Raw genomic sequence first — 26,707 nt, forward strand, 5'->3', positions numbered from 1 at the left:
TCATGTTTAGCCAGGCTTTTGGGTACAGTGATAATCTCCCCCTGACTGCCTCCAGAGGTGGACAGATGGGCCTCCTTTCAGGAGCACTGGAAGGGTCTACCCGAGAATGTATCTCTGTCACAGTGATTCTGCAGATCCCCTCTGCCACAAGGGCAGCATCTTCCATTGTTATATCCCTCTCTGCCCCTGGGGAAAATTCACCACGAGCGTCTGGCAAAGCTCCTTTGGATTTCTGGAACCACATTTTTCTGCCCTTCTGACCTTTGGGATAAGGTCTAGTAGGGAATGGAGAAACGTATTCCTACAGCAGACAGAGTCTTGCCATCTTGCTCACTCCTGGTAAGTGTCTCCTTCACTTTTGGCCAGAACAAGGACGAGGCGTCAAATGGGGCGTCAGTAAAGGAAGACTTGAAGGGTTCAGCAAAGTCACAAAGTTGCATCCAGGAATGCCACCTCAGAGCTATTCATGTGCCTGCTGCCCTGCTTGCTCTATCGGTGGCATAAGAAATGAGGCCCATGGAGGATTTAATTATAGAGGTTAAGGTCACAAGCTGAGAGCTTATCTTGTCAGATACTCCCGCAGCTGTAGCTCCTTGGAGGGAATCTCCTAGCTCCTTGAGGAGACCCCTCTGAAGATGAGCGAAATGGGGTAAATAATTCAGCGACCTAAGGGTAAAAGCTGCTGAAGAGAACATAAGCTTTCCATATCTGTCCATCGTTCGAGACTCCTTATTCGGTGGGTGGACAGATGCAGAAGTTTCAGCTAATTCCTTCTTGGTGGCCATCATAGCATCTACTGGGACACCTTTGGTCAAAAACTGTCTGTCTTCCGGGGCTGTAATGATTTTGTTGGGCCTCCTCAGAACTAGCTCCACTGACTCTGGAGAGCTCCACACCTTTCGACTGACTACACCCTGGAGCTGGTCAAAAGGTGGAGACACCCAAGAGGTGGGGGGTTGGGAACCAAATGCCTCCAGGTGCACCAACTCATCTTCAGAAGGAGAGAGGGTTTTCCAGCCACCTCTCTGTTTCAGGATCTCTAAGATGTCTGAAAAGGAGACATCATCAGAGGGTAACCATGGGAACCCTTCTGAAGCCTCTAAGTCAGTATCAGATATGACAGACTCAAGGGAGTCTATGTGTTTCCTCTTACATGTTCTCTTCCGAGGGACCTCCTCAGGGGGATGTTCCAGGGAGGTTTTGGAAGAGAGAGTTTTGCCCATTTGGGGCATCCTGGGGTATTGGTTTTCTACGCAGCGGCTGGAGGGATGGTGTAGAGGTTGACACTAGCCCTTTGGGGGGAAGAGCAGCTGAAGCTGAGGGTGGAGCAGTCTCAGAGGAAAGCACGCTCCTCATCACCTGGACAGCACCACAATCCTGGGCTGGGAGAGCCTCCGGCTCTGAGGAACTGGGAGATCTCTCTTGCACCAAGGAGGATGTTTCAGAGGCTGATATGGGAGCCGAACTCACCTGCACCAAAGCCTCGAGTGGGAGAATCGGATCTGACAAGGGTCCAGTTTGACTCTCTGCCCCGGAACCAACAAGGGAGTCATGGCCCCCAGACTTCTCAATGGAAGACAACATCGAAGCAGTCAGAGTGGAGATCAGCACCGAAACTCCAGGAATAGATTTCGGGTCTGACAGTTCCACCACTAGGACTTCCAGGCACTCTGGCTCTGAACTCAACTGATTTGAAGGAGGAACCAAAGCTAAAGAAAGTACTGGGGTCGGCTCCATGACCTTTTGGGCTGGGCTGGGCTGGTGAGAATTTTTGCCAGGGCTGGTGTACAAAGCAACCTTCTAACCACCCACTCCACATCATCATCCAAAAAGCTCCTGGATGACCAAGAGGAATGGGAGGACTTGTGGCTACCCACCACCAATTGCAATAGAGGAGACTGCGGCACTGAATGAATCAGGTCCAAGGACGGTGACCGGCTCCTTTTCCGAATACTAGATGGTTCCGAAACTGCAGGTTGAACAGAAGTAGACTTTTCCTTCTCAGAACCAACAGGTTTTGGATCCGAAAAACTCAATTTTTCAGGTCTTTTCAACGGTTCAGAAGTTGGAGCCGAAGAAGTTTTTGATTATTTGTCTGAAGGTTTGGAGGCCTGAGTCCTTTCAATTGGTGAATCAAAAGGCCCCTTTAACAAAGTCTGAAAAATTAGCATATTTTTCCGTTCCTGCAGGGCTCTTGAACTAAACGCATGGCAAATGGAACAGGAATCCTGCAGGTGGATGGCACCTAAGCAGTACACACAACTAGTGTGACCATCAGTGATTGACATTTTATGTGTGCAAGAATCAAACTTTTTAAAGCCAGACTGTTTGGTTTCTATAAACATCCTGTCACTATTAGTCAAGATTCACAAACAGTAGTGAAAGACACCAAATTAGAGAAAGGGTTTCACACAAGTGTAGACTACAAACAAGACTACTCTAAAAGGAGAGACAACTTTTTTTTTTTTAAGGAGTGTAAGAGTAAAGAAAAAGTTAGAGGAGGGTTTCTAACTTAAACGACACACTCGTCTAACCTGAGGAGGCACCGCTAATTTAAACTGTGAATACCATGGGGAGCCCTCTAACTAAAAAACGGCTAAGGAGAGAAAAAAGGAATCCTCTAACTTAAACAGATTCCTAAAAGGGGGGGGGGGGCAGAACTAGAGAGAGGCCAAGAGAAAAAACAAAAAACAGATCGGAAAAGCCCTTTAACAAGAATACGAAAACCTTAAGATATAGCAAGCAAGGAGATTGTAAGACTATCCAATTGTAAGTTAGCAATTATACAAAAAGGTTAAGAAAAAATCCACTTAGCCTGAGCCAGCGAAAAAGCAATCCCGAAGCTTCAAGTGGCAAACGAGATTTGGGTAACAGTCGCTAGGCATCTTGGGATAGTATGTAGCCTCGAGCCAGTGAAAGCTCTCGAGCTTTAGTATACGGCTGAGTCAGAACCGATGCTCGGTTCCAAAACCAACCATCAAGAATGAAGGCAAGATAGGACAACATAACATCAACATTTTTATGAATATGTCTAGACTTTAGAATCTGCAAAAAAATATCCATTTTTACCTCCCTGACAATGCTGTTAATACATCAGTCAGTTTGTGAGTTTTCTGTTCTTTTTCTTGTATGTAAGGCATTGATTCTTAGAATACAGCATTATAAGCTGGCTTTTCCTGCTGACCAGACCTAGCAGAGGTAACAGTGATATTCTTTTAGTATTTAAATATTGCCTAATAGGCAGATGTCACAAAAGAAGGAAACAACAAACTCACAAACCTAGCTGAACCAATAAAACAAAAAGAAGAAAAAAAACTAGTTGAAACTAAAATACACAATTTTAATGAAAGAATGGTAGTAGGCACTTTCATTTACCCTGGAACTTCATCAGACTATCTCCATTACATCACTTTTTGTTGTTGTTGTGTCTTTCGGCTTTTCCCGGTTAGGGGTCGCCACAGTGGAACTCCGGTCCGCTAATGATTGGCAGTAGATTTTTACGTGCCGAGTTGCCAGCTCTGACACACAACCTTCAACAAAGGTACACCCATTCATGCATATCTCCACACAGAAGACTCTCTAGCTGAGAATCGAACAGGACAGCGTCTTACTGTGAGGCGATAACACTACCGCAGCACCACCACCACAGTGCCTCCATTACATCACTACAGAGTTTAAATATTGAATCAGTAATTGACATCAATTAATTCAGTCAGTGTTTTAACCCTTTAAGGACAATTTTAACATTTTTTTAATCATGCCAACCTGGGAACCTGCAGGCATTCAGCCTAACCGGCCACAATGGTGCATTAGCAGCATTGTCGCCTCACAGCAAGAGGTTCTCTGGTTCGATTCATGGCCAGAGTGCCTTCTGTGCAGAGCCTGCATGTCCTCCAGTGCCTTCTGTGTGGAGTCTGCATGTCCTCCCTGCATTCATGTTGGTTTCCTTCGAGTGGTCTGGTTTCCTCCCATATTACAAAAACATGCATCTGGAGCATTTCTCCCTGGACCTCCACTGAAAATTGACTTCATTCCAAGTCAGAATTTCCTGGTTGACAAATGTTAAATAAATAAATAACTTTCCAGCAGTATTCCTTCCAATCTAAATCATCTTCGGCTACAAAACTATATTCATAGTTATTAGCACAATCATTCACACTAAACATAAAAAATATGGTTTTCCCTAGTATTAATAACATCCAAATTATTTTTCACAAGATGTTTGACCAAAGAATTACCTATATCTAATTTTGCAAGAGCATGCAAATGCTCACATATCCTAGCATTAAATTCTCTAATCATTTTGCCCATATAAAACGTATGGCATAAGAGGCATAAACCAATATAGACCACAAATTTAGAACAAGTAAATGTATTATTCAACTGAATATTAAAATTCCTATTCTTAACAAATACATTAGGGCCTTCCAAAACAAACCTACAATAATTGCACGACTAACATTATTCTATTCAAACTGTCTGTATTGTGATCTTTCTTAGAAAACAAGTCCTTCCGATTCTTACCTTTTTTATTTCGAAACATAGGAGTATTCCTGATTACTCCTTTTAAATTTGGGAAATTCATAAGGAATCTTCAATTGTTTCTAACCAACTCTAAAGGAGTACCTTTCTATAAAATAAACACATCATCAGTGAAACACTTGTATAACATCATACATTTGAGTTACTTGGATTTATATACATGTTATTTTCCCAACAAATCATAAACAAGTTGGCATAGATGGGAACCATTGCAGCTCCCATTGCTACACTATTTACCTGCTGAAAAAATGTATTATCAAATTCAAAAAAATTATATGACAAAATAACATCCAGTATTTCAATAAATAACCTCAGTTGTTGTGCAGAAAACTTATTGGAACAATACAATTCATTGTTTACTATTTCCAAGCCTTCTCCATTGGGAATCAATGTATACAAGGAAGTAATGTCTGCTGTTACCAAAAAAACACTGTCTGTTTTAATCTTAGAAATACTTTTTACAAAAATCAAAAGAATCTTTTATAAAAAGAGTCACTTTTACATACTAATTTCTGAAGGTATTTATTTACAAAAGTAGCTATAGCTTCTGTTTTATTCCCCCAACTAGCAACAGTTGGTCTGAAACAAATGTGGATGGCTGCACATATATGAGGTACAGTGTGAAAAAAGGGTTGGTTAGCTTTTACACCATTAAATGTGATATCCATCTCAGTGTTACATGGTGTTTAGTATCATAAGCATGTAGTAACTATCATGATTTCTGTCATGCTAACTGAGTACAGAGACATGCTTCTACATATCATGGTACCTGGGAGTAATGTTCAGCCACTTAAACATCGCTACTATATGATATCTCCTTAGTCTAGTAAGGGGGACATCTGTGTGCCTCACTATAGTATCACCAATAATCAGGACATTTGGTTATGTGCTGGTTTGTCATAAGGGCTTAGCAATAGAGGCACTGGATGCAGTGTTTCTATGTGTAGCTGTGTGTGGTGTTTTAACAGAGTGTTTGCATGATGGCAGAAGACCCTTCTCTGATTGTGCTATGTAAGAGGTCTTAGTGTTTTAGGAACATTACCTGCAAGTGCTTCAGCATAAGTAGCTTTATGTGTAGGAGTTTTACCCTGGGAAGTAGGTGTGGTGTAAGTGTCATTGACAATCTCTGTAGGATTAGTTTTGGGTGTATGAGAGAGTTTTGCATCCAACATTAAAGTGTATTTACACATATCACATACTTTTATCTGTTTAAGATTAAGTGAGTTGTCAGTGTACATGAGGCAATTGCTACAATGCCTCAGAATACCCATCTCAATCAGACTGGTCACAGGGAGAGCCAGGAAGTGCACAGCCATGGCTGCTGATTTACTATGGAGGAGAATGATAAATGTAAATATTGAATCAGTCAATAATACAAGGAATTTGATGAGCAGCACTCAGCAATATGCAAACTTGATGGTCTAGCAATTAAAATCTGTCTAGACAGTAATGGTATTTTAAGGGCAACTTACACTGTGAGAGATCAGTGTCTATGCAGATTACAGGGGGGAATTATGTAGTGAGATATCAGTGTCTGTACTGATCACTGCTAGGCACTTCTGCAAGGAGGGCAGGAGTTCTAACTAAAAACTGTAAAGAAGGTCAAAAAGTTTAGATATTTAAGGCAGAAACACTCAATTAATGCACCTGTGACAAAAATAATGAGAAACGCAAGTACCAAAACAGTGGAAATGGTAATGTAAGTCTTAGCTTTGGAAGGGGTTAGCAGAAACCAGCAATGCTTTTCTTCTCAAGCTGAATGGTCTCTAAACATCACCAAATGCCTAAGGCAGAGATTCAGATTTTAAACAAGCTAGCCCTCTAGCCAATCAAATAAAGGCACAATAGGATGTACACCAGCAATTCCCAACTCAGAGTCATAGGCTATCCTTCCTGGCATAAGAGTGTAGAGCACAAACTTTCTTAATGTAAAATAACTGGTTTTGAGCCCGAGTGCTAAAATCAGAAAAAAAGACACTTAGAGTAACAGGCACAATAAGCCTTCAGCAGCAATTCTCAGCTGAGAGGGGTGGATGCTACCCTCTTTTTCCATAAGAATATAGACCACAGACCTTCTTAATGTAAAATAACTGGTTTGGAGCCCAAGTGCTTGAACCAGAACAAAGATACTCTTAGAATAACAGACACAATAAACCTTCAACCAACAATTTGCAACTCAGAAAAGTGTAAGCTATCTCTCCTGCCACAAGAGTGAAGACCACAAACATTACTAGTGTAAGATAACTAGTTTAGAGCCTAAGTGCTAAAGAACTAAGAGGTTTAGAATAACAGTTACAATGTAAACAAGTAGTAATAAGTGAGGCAGATTAAATGCAAATGAGCACTTTAAGAATGTGAAGCAAAAAGATAAACAAAGTAGGAGTAAGCACAAATACAATAAAAGCAAGTGGGTAAAATGAAATGCAGAGAGAGATCAACAATATTTAGTCAGAGAACAAGTCACATAGCACTACAGCTAAAGATGCCACTAAATACTTGTGATTAAATGAGAGATGCTATTTCTCACCTCCTCCCATGAATTAGCTGGATTTTATTCACTCTCTGTGAAAGAATTTTTTTCTATCTGACCATAGCCAAGATTTCTTAACACTCCAAAAACAATCAAAAACTAAAACAAAACAAACTGCAGTATAAAAGTAAAGATTAAAAAATGGAAGTAATCAAGCCTTAAAAAATAAATCCAATTCAAAATGAAATGCAGGCAGATATCAGCAATATTTAGGCAGAGAACAGCAAGTCACACAGCAGTACAGCTAAAGATGCCACTAAATACTTGAAGTTAAATGACAAATGCTATTTCTGAGCTCCTCCACTAATTATCTGGATTTTATTCACTGTCTGAAAAATAATTATTTTCTAACTGCCCTAGTCAATACTTCTTAAAACTCTAAAAAAAAAAAAAAAAAAAAAAAAAAAAATTAAAACAAAACAAAGTGCAATATAAGATTAACGATATAAAATGAAAGTAACCAAACTTTAAATGAATAAATTCAAAACACAATCAAATACAGTCATAGCCGGCCTTAGGCATAGGCCAACTAGGTGGCCGCCTAGGGTGCTGCTCTAGCAGGGACGCTTTTCCAGTAATCTAGATGGTGTAGGTAGACCAAGAAGGGGGCACTAAGGGGTGTAGGGGGCGCTGCAGAGACATTTTGCCTAGGACACCAGTAGACCAAAGGCCACCCCTGAATACAGTCAGAGATCAGCAATACTCAGGCAAAGAACAGCATGTCACTCAGCACTATAGCTAAAAATGCCACTAACTACCTGTAATTAAATTAGAAATGCTATGTATCAGCTCCTCCCCCTAATTAGCTGGATTGTATTCACCATCTGCAAAATAATTATTTTCTAATTGACCCTAGCCAAAAACTCTTATAATTCCAAAAGGAAAGAAAAACTAAAACAAAAGACAATACAATATGAGTAAAATAAAAAATGGAAGTAACCAAATCAATGCAGACAGAGATCAGCAGTATTGAGGCAGAGAACAGCAAATTACACAGCACTCAAATAGGGATCACTTAAAAGCCCCAATCTCCTTTTGCAATAATCATACCATTCCTATCAATATTACCACTGACCTGTGTATTAGCTGTGTAACTAGGCCTAAACCTAAAATTCTCCACCCCTTCCTAAACATAAAGCCCCGTCCCCATTTTCCTTCCTCACTTACTACTGCTGAGATGCAGCCCTGAACTCACATTTGAGTCAGAGCAGCTGCTAGGCTAGATGGGCAAATGGGAAAACAGCTTCTCGAGCCCATGGCTTTGAGGCCCTGGGTTTTGAGCAGCTGGAGCTCAAGCTGCTGTAAAGGTACCCACTTATATACTTAAATAGTAGCTATAATAACATGTTTTGCTTTAACATATATTTTCTAAAGGATGGCCTGCATCATTTCACCCCCTTAGATTACACTTACTGGCTAAAACAAGAACCCTTCATGGTTCTTGTTTCAGTGAAAATTCACCAGATGGACTTCCCAGTATAGCAAATTCCAATTTGAATACACATAGCATGGTAGCACTGCTGAATGACAGGAGCCTAAACAAGAAAATCTTTGAAACTGAGGCTTCCGTTACTCTAAAAAAATATAAGCATTTGTACAATTACAGAACCTTAGTTCCATTGTAGTGACAGAACTCAGTCCGCTAAGGCCACTATACATATCATGCATTCATATTCACTGGCACCTTAGGATGAGTATTAATTTTTGATTCTGCATGGTACAAATCTGGAACTGGTTGAAGTCCTAATTGCACTCAAAATTAGTTACCATATTACAGCCAATTATAGAATCCCATCTATCACCCTTCTGGATCATGAAAAATATCTTTAACTTGTTAGAAAAGTTAACCATTTAGCCAACTTCTTTCTTATGGGTGACTTCAACTATATAAATATGATCTGGCAAATGTATATATACTACCTGAATTATATATGCACAGAGCTTTCTGGACTTTTTTAAATGGTAAATGCCAATATACTTGATCAAATTGACTCCATTCCTACTAGAAATATTAATCTTCTACATCTTGTACTGTCAAAGTTTCTCACCTCCTTAGGCAAATCTGACCATCTTGCTGTGATCTTTTCATGAAGACCTGCTTTGGAGCTCCTTATACCTCCTCTATATTCGGGGAGCATTCCAAAACCAATCACTTACTATTTGCTGACATCATTGATTAACACAGATGTTATAGCTTCCCAGCATGCTTAGTATCTAAGGCTTCTGCATACTCCTGTGAATTTTACTCCCTCTTGGGTAAATGTATTAAGTTATCTGTCCAAAGCAAGAGTATGGCAAGTTTAAAACTTAACTCTTATGGTGGCATTATCATGTCAACAGACAATATAAAACAAAGAAAAGGCTCATGGCCATCTCTAAAAGATGGATTTTTATCATTTTAAAAGTGATTTAAAAATCGTAAAGTGTGCACCTCAAACTTAGCATTAGGAAATGCAAGGCCATCTATGAATTTGGGGTTGCAACTAATTCAAAACACAATTGTAAGGCCTTCTTCAGCTATATTAGAGCTGTCAAAGACTCTTTTCAAATGAAGATGTTTTCGGAGTGGCAAAAACGGTCATAAGTCCAGCAAACGATGCATGACTTTTCTTTTCTCCAGCCTGTTATGAAGAGGCAGTACATCTTGCATTGTTACAGCCCCCACTGATAGATTACACATGAAGGCACTGTGCTGGACCATAAAGAAATGTGGAAACTTCAGAACTAAGCAGTAGAATCCTTGGAGACAGTAATTCATTTCATTTCTATTTTATTTATTTTATTTTATTTTACATTTTGATTGCCAGGGTGGTACACACTGATTACAACTGACCATTTGCACATACTGTGCAGATGAAATAATTCGCAATGAAGAAAACGAGGACAACAGAAGCAAGCTGTACAAACCAAACACAGAACAGGAAGTAACAATATAATGCAAAAACTGTACATAATGTATATAAAGGTTTGTAATATTTGTTTATTGATGATTGTATTGTTAAACATTGTATTATTTGGAAAATAAAAAAATATTTGGAAAAACTGTGCAATTTAATAGATGTATCAACAATTAGGAGAGAAATGCACATTTTATAATGCAATTTCATATTCTTAAATCAGTGAAAACAGAATCCTGTAAGCCTGCATAAGGGGTACCTTTAACAACTCTATCTGTGATGTAGCACTCAATAAATTATGAGTATTATCCTTAAGGGTACACTTCGGGAATATTTTAGTACCTCTCAAGAAATGTCTTCATATGATCCTTAAGAATATAGTGGGAGACTCAAGCGCACTGACTGACATTCAAAACAACATCTCCACAGGACCAATCCACATTAACAAAGGCAATACAGTACCAATGTGGTATTATCACCAGTGATGTAGTAACCCAGTTTTTTTCCAATTATGTGCAGAAGCTCACCAGATTTCAGACTTGGGAAATCAGCAAAGTCTTCTAATATATCTGCATGTTTTGTCCCACAATGTCAAGAAGTATTGGCAGTCTTGTTTAGTGGACATATTGTCCCGGCTTATGAATGCCAGGTGAAGCCCACAGCCTTTTAGCAGATAGACAGTCTGCAGATCTCACCAAAGATGGTGCTGCTTGACATTCTTTTTAGCAATCAGCTTCCTTGGAAATAGATTCCCCCAAAACCTTAACTTTATGCTGCAGAAGTTTTGTTTCTTTCCATTTGAAACAGCAGATTCCATGGCAATTAAATATTGTTTATTGAAGTCTGTCTTCATTGTTATTACTTCAGTTAGAAAAAGACTGGTGCTTCAGACATTAATGTTCAGACCTCCTTAGATTGTCTTCCACTGAAGATTAATCTTTTTTTCATGTCAAAAGTAGTAGTGATTATTATCTTAAGTCAGTCTGTTCAACTTCCAAGTTTTGTGTTATAGACCAAAATGTTGGAAATAATTATATCCTGTGATGTTCACAGATAAGATATTGTGCCAGAAGAACCATTCCGTAACTTGGAAAATAACTTTTTGTGTATTTTAAGAAGATATCTCCATCACCAAACAAACCTTGTCAAAGTGGCTGGCCCATTTTTACAAGACCTTGGCAGAACTCATGTACTAAAATGAAACAGTACAGCAGCAACATACTTACCATGTGTTTCTACCAAGGATCTGTTAGAAGCTGCAACACAGACTGCTGTCCACTCTTTTTTTTAACAAAACACTGTCTTGAAGATCATTCTATGGGTAGCACAGATTTTGGAATGGCTGTGTTTCAGGTGATACTGTATCTGTTATCCTTGTCAGGGTGCTACCATATTGTTTGGGATGTTAATAAAAAATAATGATTTCTTATTACTGTGATCCTTTGTGAATAAAATCATATCATTATGTAAGATATATTACTATGACAGTGCATGTTTAAGGATCATTGTCTACCCCACCCGATACTTGGAATATATGGTACAGTTTGATACTTGATTTCTGTTTTTTGTTCCTAATTTGGTTCATTTTACTTTTAGTTCTTCGGCTGATATTCCATAAGCACACATTTCCTTATGGAGGTTCTCTCCTACTATGAAAAACTGCAGAAGGTATTCACCAGTGCAGCTTTTACAGGAGCTTTGTGCCACTTGTGTAAAGTACATTCACAGGTTCAACACCACAATACAAAACTTGCATAAATCATAACAAAGTACTATAGCAGACTGTTAAGTATGGATATAAAGTAAGAAGAGGAAGCATCAATATATTATTTCAGGTGCTTAAAAGCTCGATGGCCACAGCAATACTTTGTAACAAGAGTATCAGTTGCGTAATAAGGTACAGCGGGAACTAGGAAAATCACAACTACTAGCACTGAAGAACTAAACGAAGCTAACATATTATGTTTGCTTTTCCAGTGGTTTCTAGCTGTAATACATTATTCCAGCTGGTATAATTAGCTCAGGGCTGACTCCTCACATCTTAGACCTTTTATGTGTTACAGCATACTGCAGATAAAAATGAAAGAAATTCTCTGCAAAGCAGAAATATATTCTAAAACTAATAGATTTTTGAACCACTTGTAACTTTTTTAAAACAAGGCAAGCAGTAATCAGTGAAATGGAATTAAACGTTTGTCTGTGAGAAACAAAAAAAATGTAAGCTGATTACATCTGCTTTATTAGAGATGCAGTTCTTACTTTTGCTGTGCATATTAATATCTCATACTTAATGAATGTTGGACTCAGTATAGTAGTCTTTCTTGTTTAACGTGATGTTGATACTGATTTCAGTTCTTGAAAAACAGGTTACACACACAGAACTATAATGCTTGATGCACTCGAGTATAACCAGTGTGATCTAGTAGCACAGACGTGCTAGAATAAACAAGTGCTTACCAATTAGAAATGACTAATCTGCACATGGTAAGGGGGTGCACAATTAACCTGCTCTGTGATGTTAATCAAAAGAAATGAAAAAGGCTGATAGGTGGTAACATGTAATATAATAAAGCTCTATGTCTGTTTAGGTTAAGATTCAGACTTGGAGAATTATTTATTTATTCTCACTGTATCTATTCAAGAAGGACCATTTACATAGAGAATTTTTAGGGAAAATATCCCCAAAACAGTAAGTACTGCTAATCATCAAAATGTAATATTATGAATGTTACAGACATATAAACTAACAGTTAACATCATCAAACAGTTAAGCTGAATGCAATGATGTGTAAGTTGAGGGCATATGGTAGAGCGTGACTTATTTGTGTTGTACCTCAAAAATGGCTCTGTAGCAAGTACAGTTCAAATGTTACCTAAAAAAAGAGTAAATAAATTAATGATAAGTGACCACCAGTGCTCACAGAAAAACAACAAAAAATGATTAAGCACAAAATATATAAAAAAGTAGTGGAGAGCAGAATGATTCCTCTAAACAATGCTTTATAGGTGAATGAAAAGAAAGATAGAGTAACTGGTACAAAAGTGACAGTCTAGATAAGGTACAACTGACAAATAATTATTGCTATGAGTCTGCCACTGTTCACAGCTGCACAAAGAGCTGCCAGTTTGTGCAGAGGGTGATACCACTGCAGGTCATCTAATAGTATACTAATAAAAACTCTCACTTTGACTTTTAAGTGACTCTCCCTTACTCCTTCCCATCTAGAAATTGTGTTTCCTTGCCTTACATAGCATAGGCTAGATTCAGACCTGCTGAATCTAGACTGTTTGGTATCACACTGCTCTTAAACCAGCCTTCTTACATTAAGAAGGCCTCCCTGCACTCTTGTGGCAGAAGTGTGTAGCTCAGGACCCATCTGAGTTGGGGATTGTTGGAGAGAAGCTCAGTTTGGGGCTTTTCCATTGGTTGTTGTGTTAAAACTGTTTAAATTTGCCTGTGTATAAGCCTGACATTTTCTCAGGTTTGCACTGAGTTTACTGGAGCTGCTCAACATTTGGGAACTTTTGCCAGAGGTCTGGAGTGCATCTGCACTGAAATCCAAGGCATCTGTTGAACCCCCCCCCCAAAAAAAAAATAAGTATATTTTAAGCCAGCACTGCATTTTGTTAATTGTATTTAATTGAATTGCTGCTTAATTTTTGCTGTTTGTGACTAAGTCCAGCTAGCTCAAATCCTTCCTAAATACTGCATTCAGAAAAATCCTGACACAATGGACAGACAGTTTTCCATCATTTCTCCTGCCACCTTGATTGGTATGGGATCTTGAAGCAGTGTAGCAATTGCTTCATGTATACTGTCAACCATTTACTCCTAAAGTAAACTAATACCCTATGTGAGAGATGCAAATATACTGTGGAATTGGAGTCAATTCTCTCACATAAAACCAAACTAGACAAAAACAGGTTGTCAGCACACATGCTTCACCTCTCATGCAAACCTCATTTCTCACACAAAATAAGGTCACGACATATAAGCCCACATTTATTTTACATTTGTTGACTGGGGTGGTCTGACTGGATACATGTCCATTTTCAGAGGAGGCCCATGGAGAAAAGCTCCAAAAGTAACACAAGCAAATTTAACATAATACAAATTAAATACAATTTCCAGCCTGTGTTGAGGAGTCTAAGCTATGCAATCTAACATGCTTCCAGTCTAGCTTACTATTTACAACACAGTAGAGTTAAATTTACAAAATAATACTGGTACACCTGTGATACCAAATATTTAGTCAGGCTTGGAGCATGGACATAGCCATTGAGTCTTGAAATACTGCTTGAGAGTTTTCTTAAATTGAGATAGGGTAGTATCTAGTGTAATGTCAGCAGGTAGTGAGTTCCAAGTTTTGCCTACAGAGTTAGCAAACATGGAGTCCCTGGCTGAATTGTTGGATTTGATGGCTTGTACTACCAGTCTATTAGATGAGCGAAGTGGTCTGAGGTTGGCGTGGGGTAGATGATGTTTTTCAAAGCAGGTGTATTTTCAGGTTGGTTAAGTACTTTGTGAGCCACAATAAGTTGGTTATACTGAATATTCCTGGGTAGCTCTAGCCATCTGAGATTTTTTAGGTTTATGCAGCGATGTGTTCTATAGGGCAGACCAGTTCTAAATATAGCTATGTTATTATAGCAGCCAGAGAGTTTGTTAAGTTCAGTTTTATTTAAGTTGGCAAGTAAAGAGGAAGCATAGAAGAGGGTGGAGACCAGACGGGAGCAGACAATGGCAATCCTAGCAGGTGGGCTTAGGAATGGTTTTAACCTATATAGTAAGCCCAGTTTTTTATTAATGGATTTGATAGTTTTGTTAATGTGAGCATCAAATTTGAGATTGTTGTCTACAGTAACCCCAAGGAGTTTTGTGTGAGCATCTGGGGAGATTATGGTACCATTGTTAGACTTAATGGAGAAGAATAATATCGGGGATCTTTGGGCGGGGGAGAAAAGTAATAACTTTGTTTTGTTGGGATTTAGAATCAGACAGCGGTCAGCAAGCCAATTTTCAACTAAGTTGAAAGTACACTGAGTAATTGTCTGCAGCTCTGTATGGGAGGTGCCAGCGCAGATCAACATGGAGTCATCTGCATATTGAATGCAGTTAGCATTTGGGATGACAGTGTGGAGGTCATTAATAAAAATGGAAAATAGCGGTGGTCCCAGAATAGGCCCCTGGGGGACACCTAAGGTGTTAGGTAGGAGGGTGGATAGCTTGTTCTGCCATAGTACGGCTTGTTGTCTATGGTGGAGATAGGATTGGGACCATTGAAGGGAGTGATGACCTAGGGACACTTTTGTCAGGGTGTGGATAAGTAGATGGTGGTTAACCATATCAAAAGCTTTAGAGACATCCAAAAAAAGGGCTAAGGATAGCTTGTTATTGTTTCTGTTATGGTGTATATCGTTAGTGAAGGAGAGGAGGGCTGTGGTGGTACTGTGATGTGGTCTGAAGCCATGCTGAGATTTAGCCAGTAGATTGTTTTGGGTTAGAAAGTACAGAAGTTGTTTGTGGATGCACTTTTCCATGATTTTTGTCAGTGGAGACAAGATGGCTATGGGTCTATAGTTAGATAATTCAGTAGAGCCAACACCTTTATGGAGGGGTATGACTCGAGATATTTTCCAGATAGTGGGGACTTTGGCTTCTGATATGGACCGATTAATTAGAATGGAGATGGGGTACGCTATAGAATCTGCAGCTTTTTGTAAATATTCGTCAGGGAGAAGGTCAGTGGCTAGGGTGGTAGGTTTTAGTTTTTTGATTAGAGTATGAATGAAAGATGTAGAGATTGGTTGAAAGCTGAAGGAGGACTGGGTACTGGGAATGGTATACTGTATGTTAGAGGAGTTCAGGGGTAATTGGCTAGCTAGGGCTTGGATAGTCTCAGTAAAGAAACTATTAAAGGTGTTAGCAACATCCTCTGATAGTTTATCAGAAGAGGCTGAGAGAGGTGGAGTGGTGGTTTGACCTGGGTGCCATAGTTTGTTTATTCCTGCCCAGAATTTTTGGGGATTATTTTGGTTTCCTTGTTGGAGATGGAAGTAATAGTTTTTTGTATCTAGTAAGATGGATCTTTTTGTCTCATTCCTTATTTTTCGAAATTTTATTTGATCTAGAAGGGGCTTTGTGGCACAGCAGGTAGCCCATGCCTTATTCCTGACTGTAACTTTTGATTTGGTTTCTTTAGAGAGCCATGGGGGATCTTTTGTTTTGATCCTAGCGGAGCGAGCAGGTGCATGAGAATCAAGGATGGAGAGGAATTTATCGTTAAAGTAGGGAACTGCTTTGTCTGGGGCAAGGGTTTTAGGGCAGACCAATTGCATGATTTAACAGAGACCTCCCAAATGCACATCACCCACACCCACCACCAAGCATAAAGAAAACACTTCACATATCAGCACACACATCCCTGTCTCAACCAATAAGCCTCTAAGGCAAAATTTGTCAAATGTCTTGTTCATAGGTGACTCCATAGTGAGACACACAGATATCCCCCTCACCAGACTGGACAAGGAGAAAGTCACAGTCAGCTGCCAGGATCTGACAAATCATGCATGCACTCAAGTCACTCAGTAACAAGGAGCGTTATGACTCTGTCAAAGTCGATGTTGGAGTGAATGACTGAAACAACAAATTTTCCAGCATAACAAAATCTAAATGTCACAAATGTAGGGTCATGCTGCTTAATGCTAAGAGCTTAAACATGAAACTGCACTCCCTGGAAGCACTCCTCACCTTGGAGGATGCTGCCTTCTGTGCAGTTATCTAGACATGGTTCAAGGCCGTTGAGAGCACCCTGGCCATGCAAGGCTATAATGGCTATAATGCCTTCCACACATTCAGACCTCAAAATGAGCATAAAGGAACCAAAGGTGGAGGTGTATCCATCTTCATTAAAACCTAATACACTTGGAGACTGTTCAAACAGCATGACTCTCGAGCTACTCCATGTCCAATAAGCTATTGAGAAAGTACCATACCACATCTTTGCCAGCTATAGATCCCCCACCATGAACCAGGTTAAGCACACCACCTACCTTGATTAAATGGAATCCCTTGCCATACAGCCCAACACCTTAGTCATGGGAGATTCCAACTATCCTTCCATAGACTGGGGGATGTACATGAGCACAAACATGCTCGTCCTGAAGTTTCTGGACTTTATTAACACAAATGCTCTGCACTAGGGGCTCTAAAGTTCTGGGCATAGTACTCACCAACATGGGGGGGGGGTCACTGTACTTCCCCATGTGTGATGCCCTCCATGGGTAGGTCAGACCACAAATCAATCTCGTTTGAAGTAAGTACTGGAACTGCCACCCTCACAGGAACAAAAATTACAAAAAACTAACTAACTACAGGGTACTAAGCAATGGTATAAAAAGCCTCATACCACCCACAATCCCAGACACCAGTGATCACTATGCAGAAGTGTACGCAAATGCCCTGTACAAACATTTAAAGTGACTGCATAAACTCTGCTGTACCTGACCGGGTCAAAACCAGGTCTTCCCATAAAAACAAGCCACCATGGTGGACTTCAAGTATAAACAGGTTATATAGCAAGAGGAAGAAACTGTTGTCCAAAAGCAAGAGGGATGTCACTCTGCAGAGGAAGATTTCCCTTCTAAGCCTAAACAAGAAAATCAGAATTCTTGTAAAGACTTCTACCTCAAATTACAAAACTAATATCCCATCCCCAGCCAGGGTTAATCATAAAGCATTCTTTAAATACATCCGAAGTCTAAAAGGGAATGCCCAGCTATGTGACAAACTGGTTGTAGATGGGATCACCTCATACTACACCAGAAGATATTGCCAACCTGCTAGCTGACAGATTCAATGCAAACTAGGGATACCACCTGTCCCACTTTGCGAGGGACAGTCCCTCTTTAGGCAGTTGTGTCCTGCAAAAAAATTGGGAAAATGGCAAATGTCCTGAGATTTTAGGGCAAAATTATTTCCTATATTTGCATAAAACAGTTATTCTGTATCTGAAACACCTAAATGTTATAAGAAACAGAATAAGCAACTAAAATGCTACAAGAATAAGCTTCTATTTAGGAAAAAAGTGAAGTTCTCTTCTTTGTACTGGTCGTGGGTATGTTTTGCCCTGCAAAGTCTGATGTTTGTACCACAATTGTCCCACTTTGGGCATTTGAAAAGGTGGCAACGCTAGTGCAAACTTCTCCCCTTCATCCCCACCTACCATATCCCAAAGCATACCTAACACCAGCCTTCTGCCTAGTATCTCTAGAGAACAGGTCATCTCTGAGCTCGCCAAGGCCAAAAACATGTCCTCAAAGGGACCAGATGATATCCCACATTGTCTACTAAACAATCTAAAACAAGACCTAGTGGACCCACTTGGTGTTCTCTTTAATCATAGCTTGAGAACTGGCTATGTTCCTGCAAAATGGAGAACAGCAACAGTAATCCCCCTGCACAAAGGGGGGTCATCAACTGACCTTGGGAACTATAGACCCATAAGTCTAACCAGCCTAGTCTGCAAGGCCATGGAAAGAATTATCATGGACCTTATCAACAAGAACATAGCCAACCTCTAAATGCTGAATTCAACCCAGTTTGGCTTCATTAAGGGTAGATCATGCTTATTAAACCTGGTAGACTTATTTGAGAATGTCACCAAAGCCATGGACGAAGGTAAGACAGCCTATCTCCACCTTGCCAAGGCTTTTGACATAATTCCCCACTCTGGCATCATTGAGAAACTCTCCCAGATGGGTATTAACCCTTCTGTTACTAGATGGGTAGTCAGCTGGCTCACTGAAGGAATACATTCTGTCAAAATTGGTTACTCCACCTCCCACAAGTAGACCTGTCACCAGTGGAGTACCACAGGGGTCTCATCAAGTTTTCTGATTAATGCAAACTGAGAGCAATCATTGAGTCCCCAATGATGTCAACATATTAAAAGAAGGGCCAACATAAACAAATGATTGGTGCCAAAGCCATGGTCTAAAACTAAATTAAAAAAAAAAAAGCATTATTATTGCTTTTGGCAAAACTGAATTCCCTACAGATTACAATATTAACAGCGCCTCCCTGAGTTCCAGCCAGTGGTGTGAGACTTGGGAACATATGCTGATGGCAATCTGAACTTTGACCAAGTTTCCACATTGGTAAGGAAAGCCTACTAAGTAGCGCACTGCATAAACAAGGGCATAGCATCCAGGTCAAGGGATGTTACAACTCCACTGTACTCAACCCTCATCAGAATACTAAAAGAATACAATACACCAATTTGTATGTACCTCACCAGACACCTGCATCAGCTGGAAAGACTACAGAGGTTTCTCACTAAGAAAATACAGGGACTCCAAACCAAGACCTACGCGGACAGGCTGAAGGCCCTGTCACTTTACTCTGTGTCTTATAGGCTGTTGAGAGGTGACTTGTGCCTAGTCTGTAGGACAATCTCCAACCTTGCCCCAATGGAAATACTGCACATCCGCAAGTCAAATGTCTCAAGACTCACTCACTCTAGGGATCTCAACCTAGCTTGTGACATTAACAGATTATGCTGGAGAAACAGATATGTTTCCCAGAGATTGCCACTTCTCTGGAATAGACTCCCTGTTCACATAAAACAGAGCTCTTCACTGACCTATTCAAACACAACCTAGATAATTGGATGGGAGACTGCAAATTCAGCCCTGAGGTGGCACCCATGTCCTTCATGGACAGGGGTAGCTGGTGTTGATCACAGACCTGCTGTCTTCATAAATTCGTTCTGTGAACCACCCAAAAAAGAACAATTGGGGATACTTGGGATTAACATGGCTAGCCTTGTAAAGACTCCAGGGCCGCTAGCCTAGTAACCTTGGCAAAATGCTGCTTAGCAGTTATGGCCTCAGATATCACAGCAAAGTAAATAAAATGAGGGCCTACAGACTAAAGGATGTTCAGTTTTCCCAATGTACTGTAAGCACATGTCAGCAGACAGTTGGACACACTGGTTCAGAAGGGGTTAACACAATGGGGAAGCCTTAGCTCTGCAGTTTTGTCCATCTTACTAAGTCTTTCCTATTCTTAGATTGCACTGCTGTTGAGATTTTCTCTTCATGAGAACTTTAGCATGGAGGGAAGCCTTGTGGGTAGAGTTGCATGGTAATGCAGCAGTCCAGGGGAGTGGCCAATGCTATTTACTATGCGCCCTCCTTCAGAAATAACAGTGGCTCCTAATTCACTTGGCTGAGTAGGGAAAAAAGGTTGTCACAAAAAACTACAACAAGCCATTTACTCCTATGGGAGTACTCATGTAACTGGTAAGTTTAGCAAAGGTGTGGTGGTAGTAGTGGTATATTAGTGTGTATGTGTGTGGAAGTATATGTGCCTGTCCATAGAGGCATAAATGAAGCTGGACGAGTGTTTGTGTGTGTGTGTGTGTCTACCTAGGTGGTTGAACTAGGGGGAAGGTTAGGTAGAGAATAAGAATCTGGATGTGTTTGCATGCATGGCCGGCCTTAGGCATAGGCCAACTAGGCGGCCGCCTAGGGCGCTGCTCTAGCAGGGGCGCTTTTTCAGTATTTATTTAATGTAGGTAGACCAGGATGTGGGCACTGGGTGGTGTGGTGGGGGGGCGCTGTGGAGCCCTTTTGCCTAGGGCACCAGTTGACCTAAGGCCGCTCCTGTTTGCATGTGTTGGAGTGTAGATATGGATGAATGGCGAAGTGTTTCTATGAGTGTGATCAACTGTGGCATGACTTGTTTATTGATGTGTTTGTGTGTGTGTGTGTGTGTGTGTGTGTGTGTGTGTGTGTGTGTGTGTGTGTGTGTGTGTGTGTGTGTGTGTGTGTGTAGGAGGGGTGCCTTTCCAACATGATACATGGGCCTCTTTGGAGAGCACTAGCAAGGTTAGGTGTAACAGCACTGTTATTAGCTAATGTGTGCTTCTGAGACATGCTAATGAGCTGATAATGATGTCTTGCTGATTGTAGCCATAGCTGTGCCTGATTTGCATTTTCTCACCATCAAGTTAATTGACTGACCTCTGTTTGACAATTACCATGAGTGGTGAGCCTTTTTCTGTATTCTAGGGGACAGAGGGATCTCACTGCTTTACTGTGGTGAGGTAGAGAATAACATCATGATTCTACCACTGGTATAAATTTGGTTCTTCATTTGACTGGGAAAGTAATTGCAGTTATGAGTAACATCTGCATTTCTTAGAGAGAGAGCTAAATGGGTTTTTTTTTCCAGCAATATGTTGGTGGAAGATGCAGCCTAAACTAATGTGGTATAAAGTCTTGTGCGTATCATTTATCTTTCAACTGCTTTATCTGAGTATTACTTTTCTTCTTATCCTTGAGGGCCTAAATAACCAAATGACTGATTTTAATATTGTTGAGAATCTCAGAAGTATTTTATTATTTTTACATGTCTCCAAATACAAAAATCACTGCTTGTCATATGATTTTTAATTAAGGACTTTGACTAAGTATTTAATTGTTACAGCCTTTGTAAGGAAACAGAAAACTGAAATAGTTAACACTGGTTGTTTTGTTTTATTTTTTTAGGAAAACTACATTCCATATCCCAGCATCGAAGAGGTACAGTATCTTTTTACTAGTCTGGAAGTATTATAAATAATCTGCTCCAATCATTTTCTGCTGCTTTATGCACTGTAGTATGTCTTTGACTAGAAAATGTAATATTAACTAAACTATCCAGATGTCTTTCTATTCACATGTTTCAGTATTCATAACAGTAGGGAGGTTGCTCTGCCTGCAGCGCCGACATCCAGCCAGTATACCAAAGTCTTGCTTCAGGAGGGTACATGTGACATCCTGCACTAGCGCCGTAAACCAACGTAGGGTATAAAAGTGACGTCTGCATGTACCCTCTCCAGAATTTTTCTGCCACAGCGAACGTCGGACTCAAGTTCGCCAGTTCAGAAAGCAGATTGCTAAATCAGACAACCACTACAAACGACCGCTACAGATAAGTACCCTGTGAGGTTTTCATCGTTTCCTTTTTTTTTTTGCTAATACGTACATGTCCACTAGAAAGGGGAAGTGTGCTTGTGGGAGACAGATTCCTCACAAGGACTCGCATGATAAGTGCGTATTCTGTTTAGGCAAGGCCCACGACCATACATCCTGCCCTATTTGCAAATCATTCGTCCCAAAATCTCTTCACAGCTGTTTGGCCACGGTTAAACTTTATTTAGAAAATCAGAGGCTCCGACGTCTCATGCTCAGTATGGGGGGAGGAGCAGGCCCGTCCGAAGAGCCGCCGAGGAAAAAGGCCAAGAAAACTAGGCCTGATTCCCATGCTGTGCCTTAGGTGTCAGGGGAGATTCTTGATGCTGATGAAAACCCAGGATCTCTTCAGATCCCCATTTCCTTACTAGGCCCAGGAACCACGATGGAAGCTGGACTTGCGGAAACCTCGTGTACGTCTGCTGAGGCAAATCAGTCATCAGCTCCTGATGGCGGAGATTAACCATGACTCATTCAGTTGGAGAGCTCTGCTTTTGTTCCTCCATCCACCCAGATGTCGGCTCCCTCTCTTTCTCTACAGTCTACTCCAATGAAGAGAGAACAAAAAGTAAGGCACACAGAACCACAACCTGTTCCAGGTTGGGAAGTTTTCTCTCAAAGCTTGTTTAAAGCATTCCAGGCCCTGCAGACTCAACAGCAACCAACTGTTTCTCCTACAAGACCCCCTTTGCTTGTGTCAGAGGAAGAGCCTTCCTCAGATGAAGATTCTGTGACCTATTAATCCCAAATTGATTCGCCCAAAGACTTTATTACCCCAGAGGAAGAGGATCCCATTACCCCACAGTCCCCTGGGGAAGAATTCACCTTTGGTGATACCATCTCCCTCATGTGGGAACATTTTAAATGGCAGGCCTCAGAGGTCTCAGACAGTAAGAAAAGATACGCTGACCTCCTGCAAATGGAACAGCCATCCCCTTCATCTGTGTGGCCCCTTTGCTCCCTGCCTTCCAGGATGCCTTCTTAGCTGCCTCTCAGACTCCAGATTCACAACCACCAGCATCTAAACATGCCCTGACCATTTTTATAAGGTCCCACAGGACACCCAGTTCCTCTTTAGAAACCCACCAGCAGACATTGCTGTTATTGCAGTCTCTGCAGATAAGACATCCAGGCAATTGCCTTCTTCTACTACCCTCTATCCTACTGATAAAGATAGTAAATTTATGGACAGACTAGGGAAAAAGGTGTATACCTTCTCTACTCTTGCTGTAAGAGCCTTGAACTACCAAACCCACATGGCTAGATATGGCCTTGACACTATTGCTAAGGCTTCCACCTTACTCTCTGAGGTCCCTGAATCCAACATTAAAACTCAGCTTAACAACCTACTCTCCACAGCATCCCAAGTAACTAGGCACTCTATCAAGTGCAGTTATGATGCTGTGGAAGCTTCATCCAAATCTGCTGCTTCTGTCTCTGTACTAAGGCACTCCTCCTGGCTGAGACTTCAGCCACTGCCCTTAGCTGTACAAACAAAGCTGCTTGATGCCCCCCCCCCCCTGGACAATAAAGTATTATTTGGCCAGTCCTCAGCTGAGCTTCTTAAATCCCTTCAAGAGAAAGGAAAAGAACTACAAAATCTAAAACACTTACCATTCCCAGATACCACAGAAACTGTCCTCAGAAAATGTCCTTTGTCAGGAGTCAATCCTCCCACACAGCTCAGCAGACAAAGGGATGCAGGCAACTGAGGAAAACCTCTGCCCCCAGATTTCCTTCCACTGCCCCCTTTTAGAGCCAATCTGATCAATCCAGACTACCGCCACTGTGACTTACCATTACTAAATCAAAAACCCCACTCTTCCTTCACCTCACCCTCTCCCTACCCTCCTGGTGAAAGATTACAACAGAAAGATGGGTACTTTCCATCATTCAGAGGGATTACTTTATGACTTGGCGGATGTTGCCCCCTTCCAGGGAGTCCCTTGACCTCCAGCAAATCAAGTCCACCTCTTCCCCACTATCATTCACCAACTACTAGACCAGGGCACCATAGAATAAATAACACCCACCCAAAGAAATAAAGGTTTTTACTCAAGAATGTTTTTGGTACCAAGTAAAGACAGCCCATGGAAACCAATCCTGGAACTGTCTTTCCTAAACCTGTTTCTCAAGGTACCCAGCTTCAAAATGATCACCTTATCTTTGTTCCTTTCACTCATTCCCACTCAGGCCTACATGGTGGCCCTGGATTTGAAGGATGCCTACCTCCACATTCCCATTTACCCAGACTACAGGAAATTCCTCCGCCTTGCAGTAGGTTCCTGGCATTTTCAATTGCCTGCTTTGCCCTTTGGACTCTCCACAGCCCCTCGAGTGTTCACAAAGTGTCTAGCACCCTTCATTGCTAATTACAGAACACAGGCTATACAAATATACCCATACCTGGATGACCTTATGGTACTTCATCAAAACCGCCAAGTCCTCCAGGAGCACCTAAGGCTAGTGATCAACACCCTAACCCATCTGGGGTTCACTATAAACCAGGAAAAGTCTCATCTGCAAGCCACACAAGACATAGTTTTCTTGGGATGCAGAATCAGAACAGACTTAATGAAAGCTTTTATCCCAGAACAAAGAATCCTGGATCTGGCCATCTACCTCAACACACTTAACCTTACTTCATTGCCAGCATGGGAATTCCTAAGGATGCTCGGACACATGGCATCCCCATGTTGCCCTAGCAAGACTCCACATGAGAAAGATCCAATGGATCTTGAAGAAATTATGGAGCCAACACTCCCATCCCCTGGACACTCCTCTCCCACTACTCCAGTGTCTGAAGACAAAACTCCAGTGGTAGATCTCTGCCATCCACCACAACCAGGGTATCTCATTTCAGGTACCTGCCCCCCGCTAGAACTCACCACAGATGCATCAGACCAGGGTTGGGGTGCAGTACTACAGCACAAGCAGAAACAGATCACTGTACAGGGAAAATGGTCCACACTAAGATTAAAGGACCACATCAGTATCAAAGAAATTATGGCACTCCATTTGGCCCTACAAATCTTCAAACCAGCCCTACTTCCAGGAACTCTCAAAGTGATTACAGACAATATGACTGTCATGTGGTATATAAACAGGGGGGACAAGATCATATCCTCTTTGCAGCTTAGCCATCCAAATATAGATTCTAGCAATGACTCTATACATCCATCTAGTAGCAGCCTACATTCCCTTGACAGAGAATGTCACGGCACACTCTCTAAGCAGAACTTCAGCTCCCTCTCATGAATGGATGCTTCACAGAAAGGCATTCCTAGATCTCATTCACAAGTGGGGTATTCTACAACTCAATCTGTTTGCCTCCTCCCAGAACAAATAGATACCCAAGTTTTGCACAAGGGCTCCTCATCCACAAACTTGGAAAGTGAACGCCTTCTCCTTTCATTGGGGGGGAATGTTTCTCTATGCCTTTCCACCTTTCACTCTGATTCAAAAAATTTTCCTCAAAATACAGAAAGACAAACCAGAAATCATGTTGGTAACCCCCTACTGGCCAAGACAGGACTGGTTTCTTCTTCTTTACCTACTAGCCAAGGGCAATCACCACAGGTTACCCCACTGAATAGACTTGTTCACACAGAACAGGGGATTCCTACTCCACCCTCAAGTGGACAAATTAAAACTGACCTTATGGGTGATAGGGTTCTAATCCCCTTCAGATACCTATATAAAGAGGATGTTCTCAATGTCCTGCAGGAGGCCAGGAAACCTAGCACCAGGAGAAATTACAGAGGCTCATAGGTATGTACTAGGCTAATGGCCCTGGAGCCAATGCAAGCCTAGCCCAATAGTGTTCCCAGTCATCTGGCTTACCAGACGTTAGTTCCCTGTTCCCCTATATAGCAATGCAATTGAAGTGGTCCTTGGGGTGAATTTCCTATTTCCCATCCACTTATCAAGATTTCTCTTGAAGAGGGTCATTGAGGTACTCTGCTTGACGTGAATGGAGAGTTTATTCTAGAGTATTAAAAGTCTCTGGGTTAAGAACCTATCCCTCCAGCAGGTTCTGTTTAATGTGGTGATAAGGTTGAGGTCTTTGGAGTGAGTAAAATGGAGGGATTGGGATTTTTTCAGATGAAGCATGTCTAGCAAAACTGGGTCAGACATGGCTCTGTATGACAAGCAGAGATTGCCTCTAAGTAGGCGATATGAGACGGAGTAACGTTTAAGTTTTTTAAGTCTGTCTGCATAAGGCATGTGTTTGAGTCCTAAGATCCTCTTAGTGAGGAACTTCTATGGCCTCGCCAGTTTTTGGAGGTGTCTAGTTAGGTACATGCCAAATGGGGCATTGCATTCTGTAATAAGTCTGATGAGGGATGAGTAGAGAGTGATAATGACTTCTTTTTTCTTGGATGAGAAATCTTTTGTGATGAGATGTGCCACATAGGAGGACTTCCTAACTACAGTGGCGATGTGGTTGTTGAAGGAGAGGTTGCTATCTACTTATGTCCCTAGATCCCTTATAACACCTTCAGAGTTAAGTGGATTCCCTTTGATATGGCAGTTTGTGGGCACCGTGTTTTTCCCGAAGGGAATGATGATGCATTTTTTGGCGTTGAGCCTAAGGCCATGGTTTTGGCACAAGTCGTTGGTCTCCATTAGGCCTTTTTGTAGGATGTCCACATCAATTTGAGAATCAATAATAGCTCCCAGTTTGCAGTCATCCACAAATTTGGTTAACCAGAGT

General features: G+C 41.1%; 1 protein-coding gene across 8 annotated transcripts in view; it reads left to right on the forward strand.

The window, feature by feature from the left end:
• The window catches only part of RAP1GAP2 (RAP1 GTPase activating protein 2), a 2,340,619-nt gene that overhangs the window by 1,816,352 nt on the left and 497,560 nt on the right, over positions 1–26,707 (forward strand). For all 8 annotated transcript variants that reach the window (XM_044054262.1, XM_044054256.1, XM_044054258.1 and 5 more), the window contains one exon: positions 21,526–21,558. In XM_044054262.1, the coding sequence (XP_043910197.1) occupies positions 21,526–21,558 (33 nt within the window). The remainder of the gene's footprint in view (positions 1–21,525; positions 21,559–26,707) is intronic.

Source organism: Protopterus annectens, chromosome 13.part0, assembly GCF_019279795.1.
Source record: "Protopterus annectens isolate FY-2018-M chromosome 13.part0, PAN1.0, whole genome shotgun sequence".
NCBI classification, from domain to species: domain Eukaryota; kingdom Metazoa; phylum Chordata; order Ceratodontiformes; family Protopteridae; genus Protopterus; species Protopterus annectens.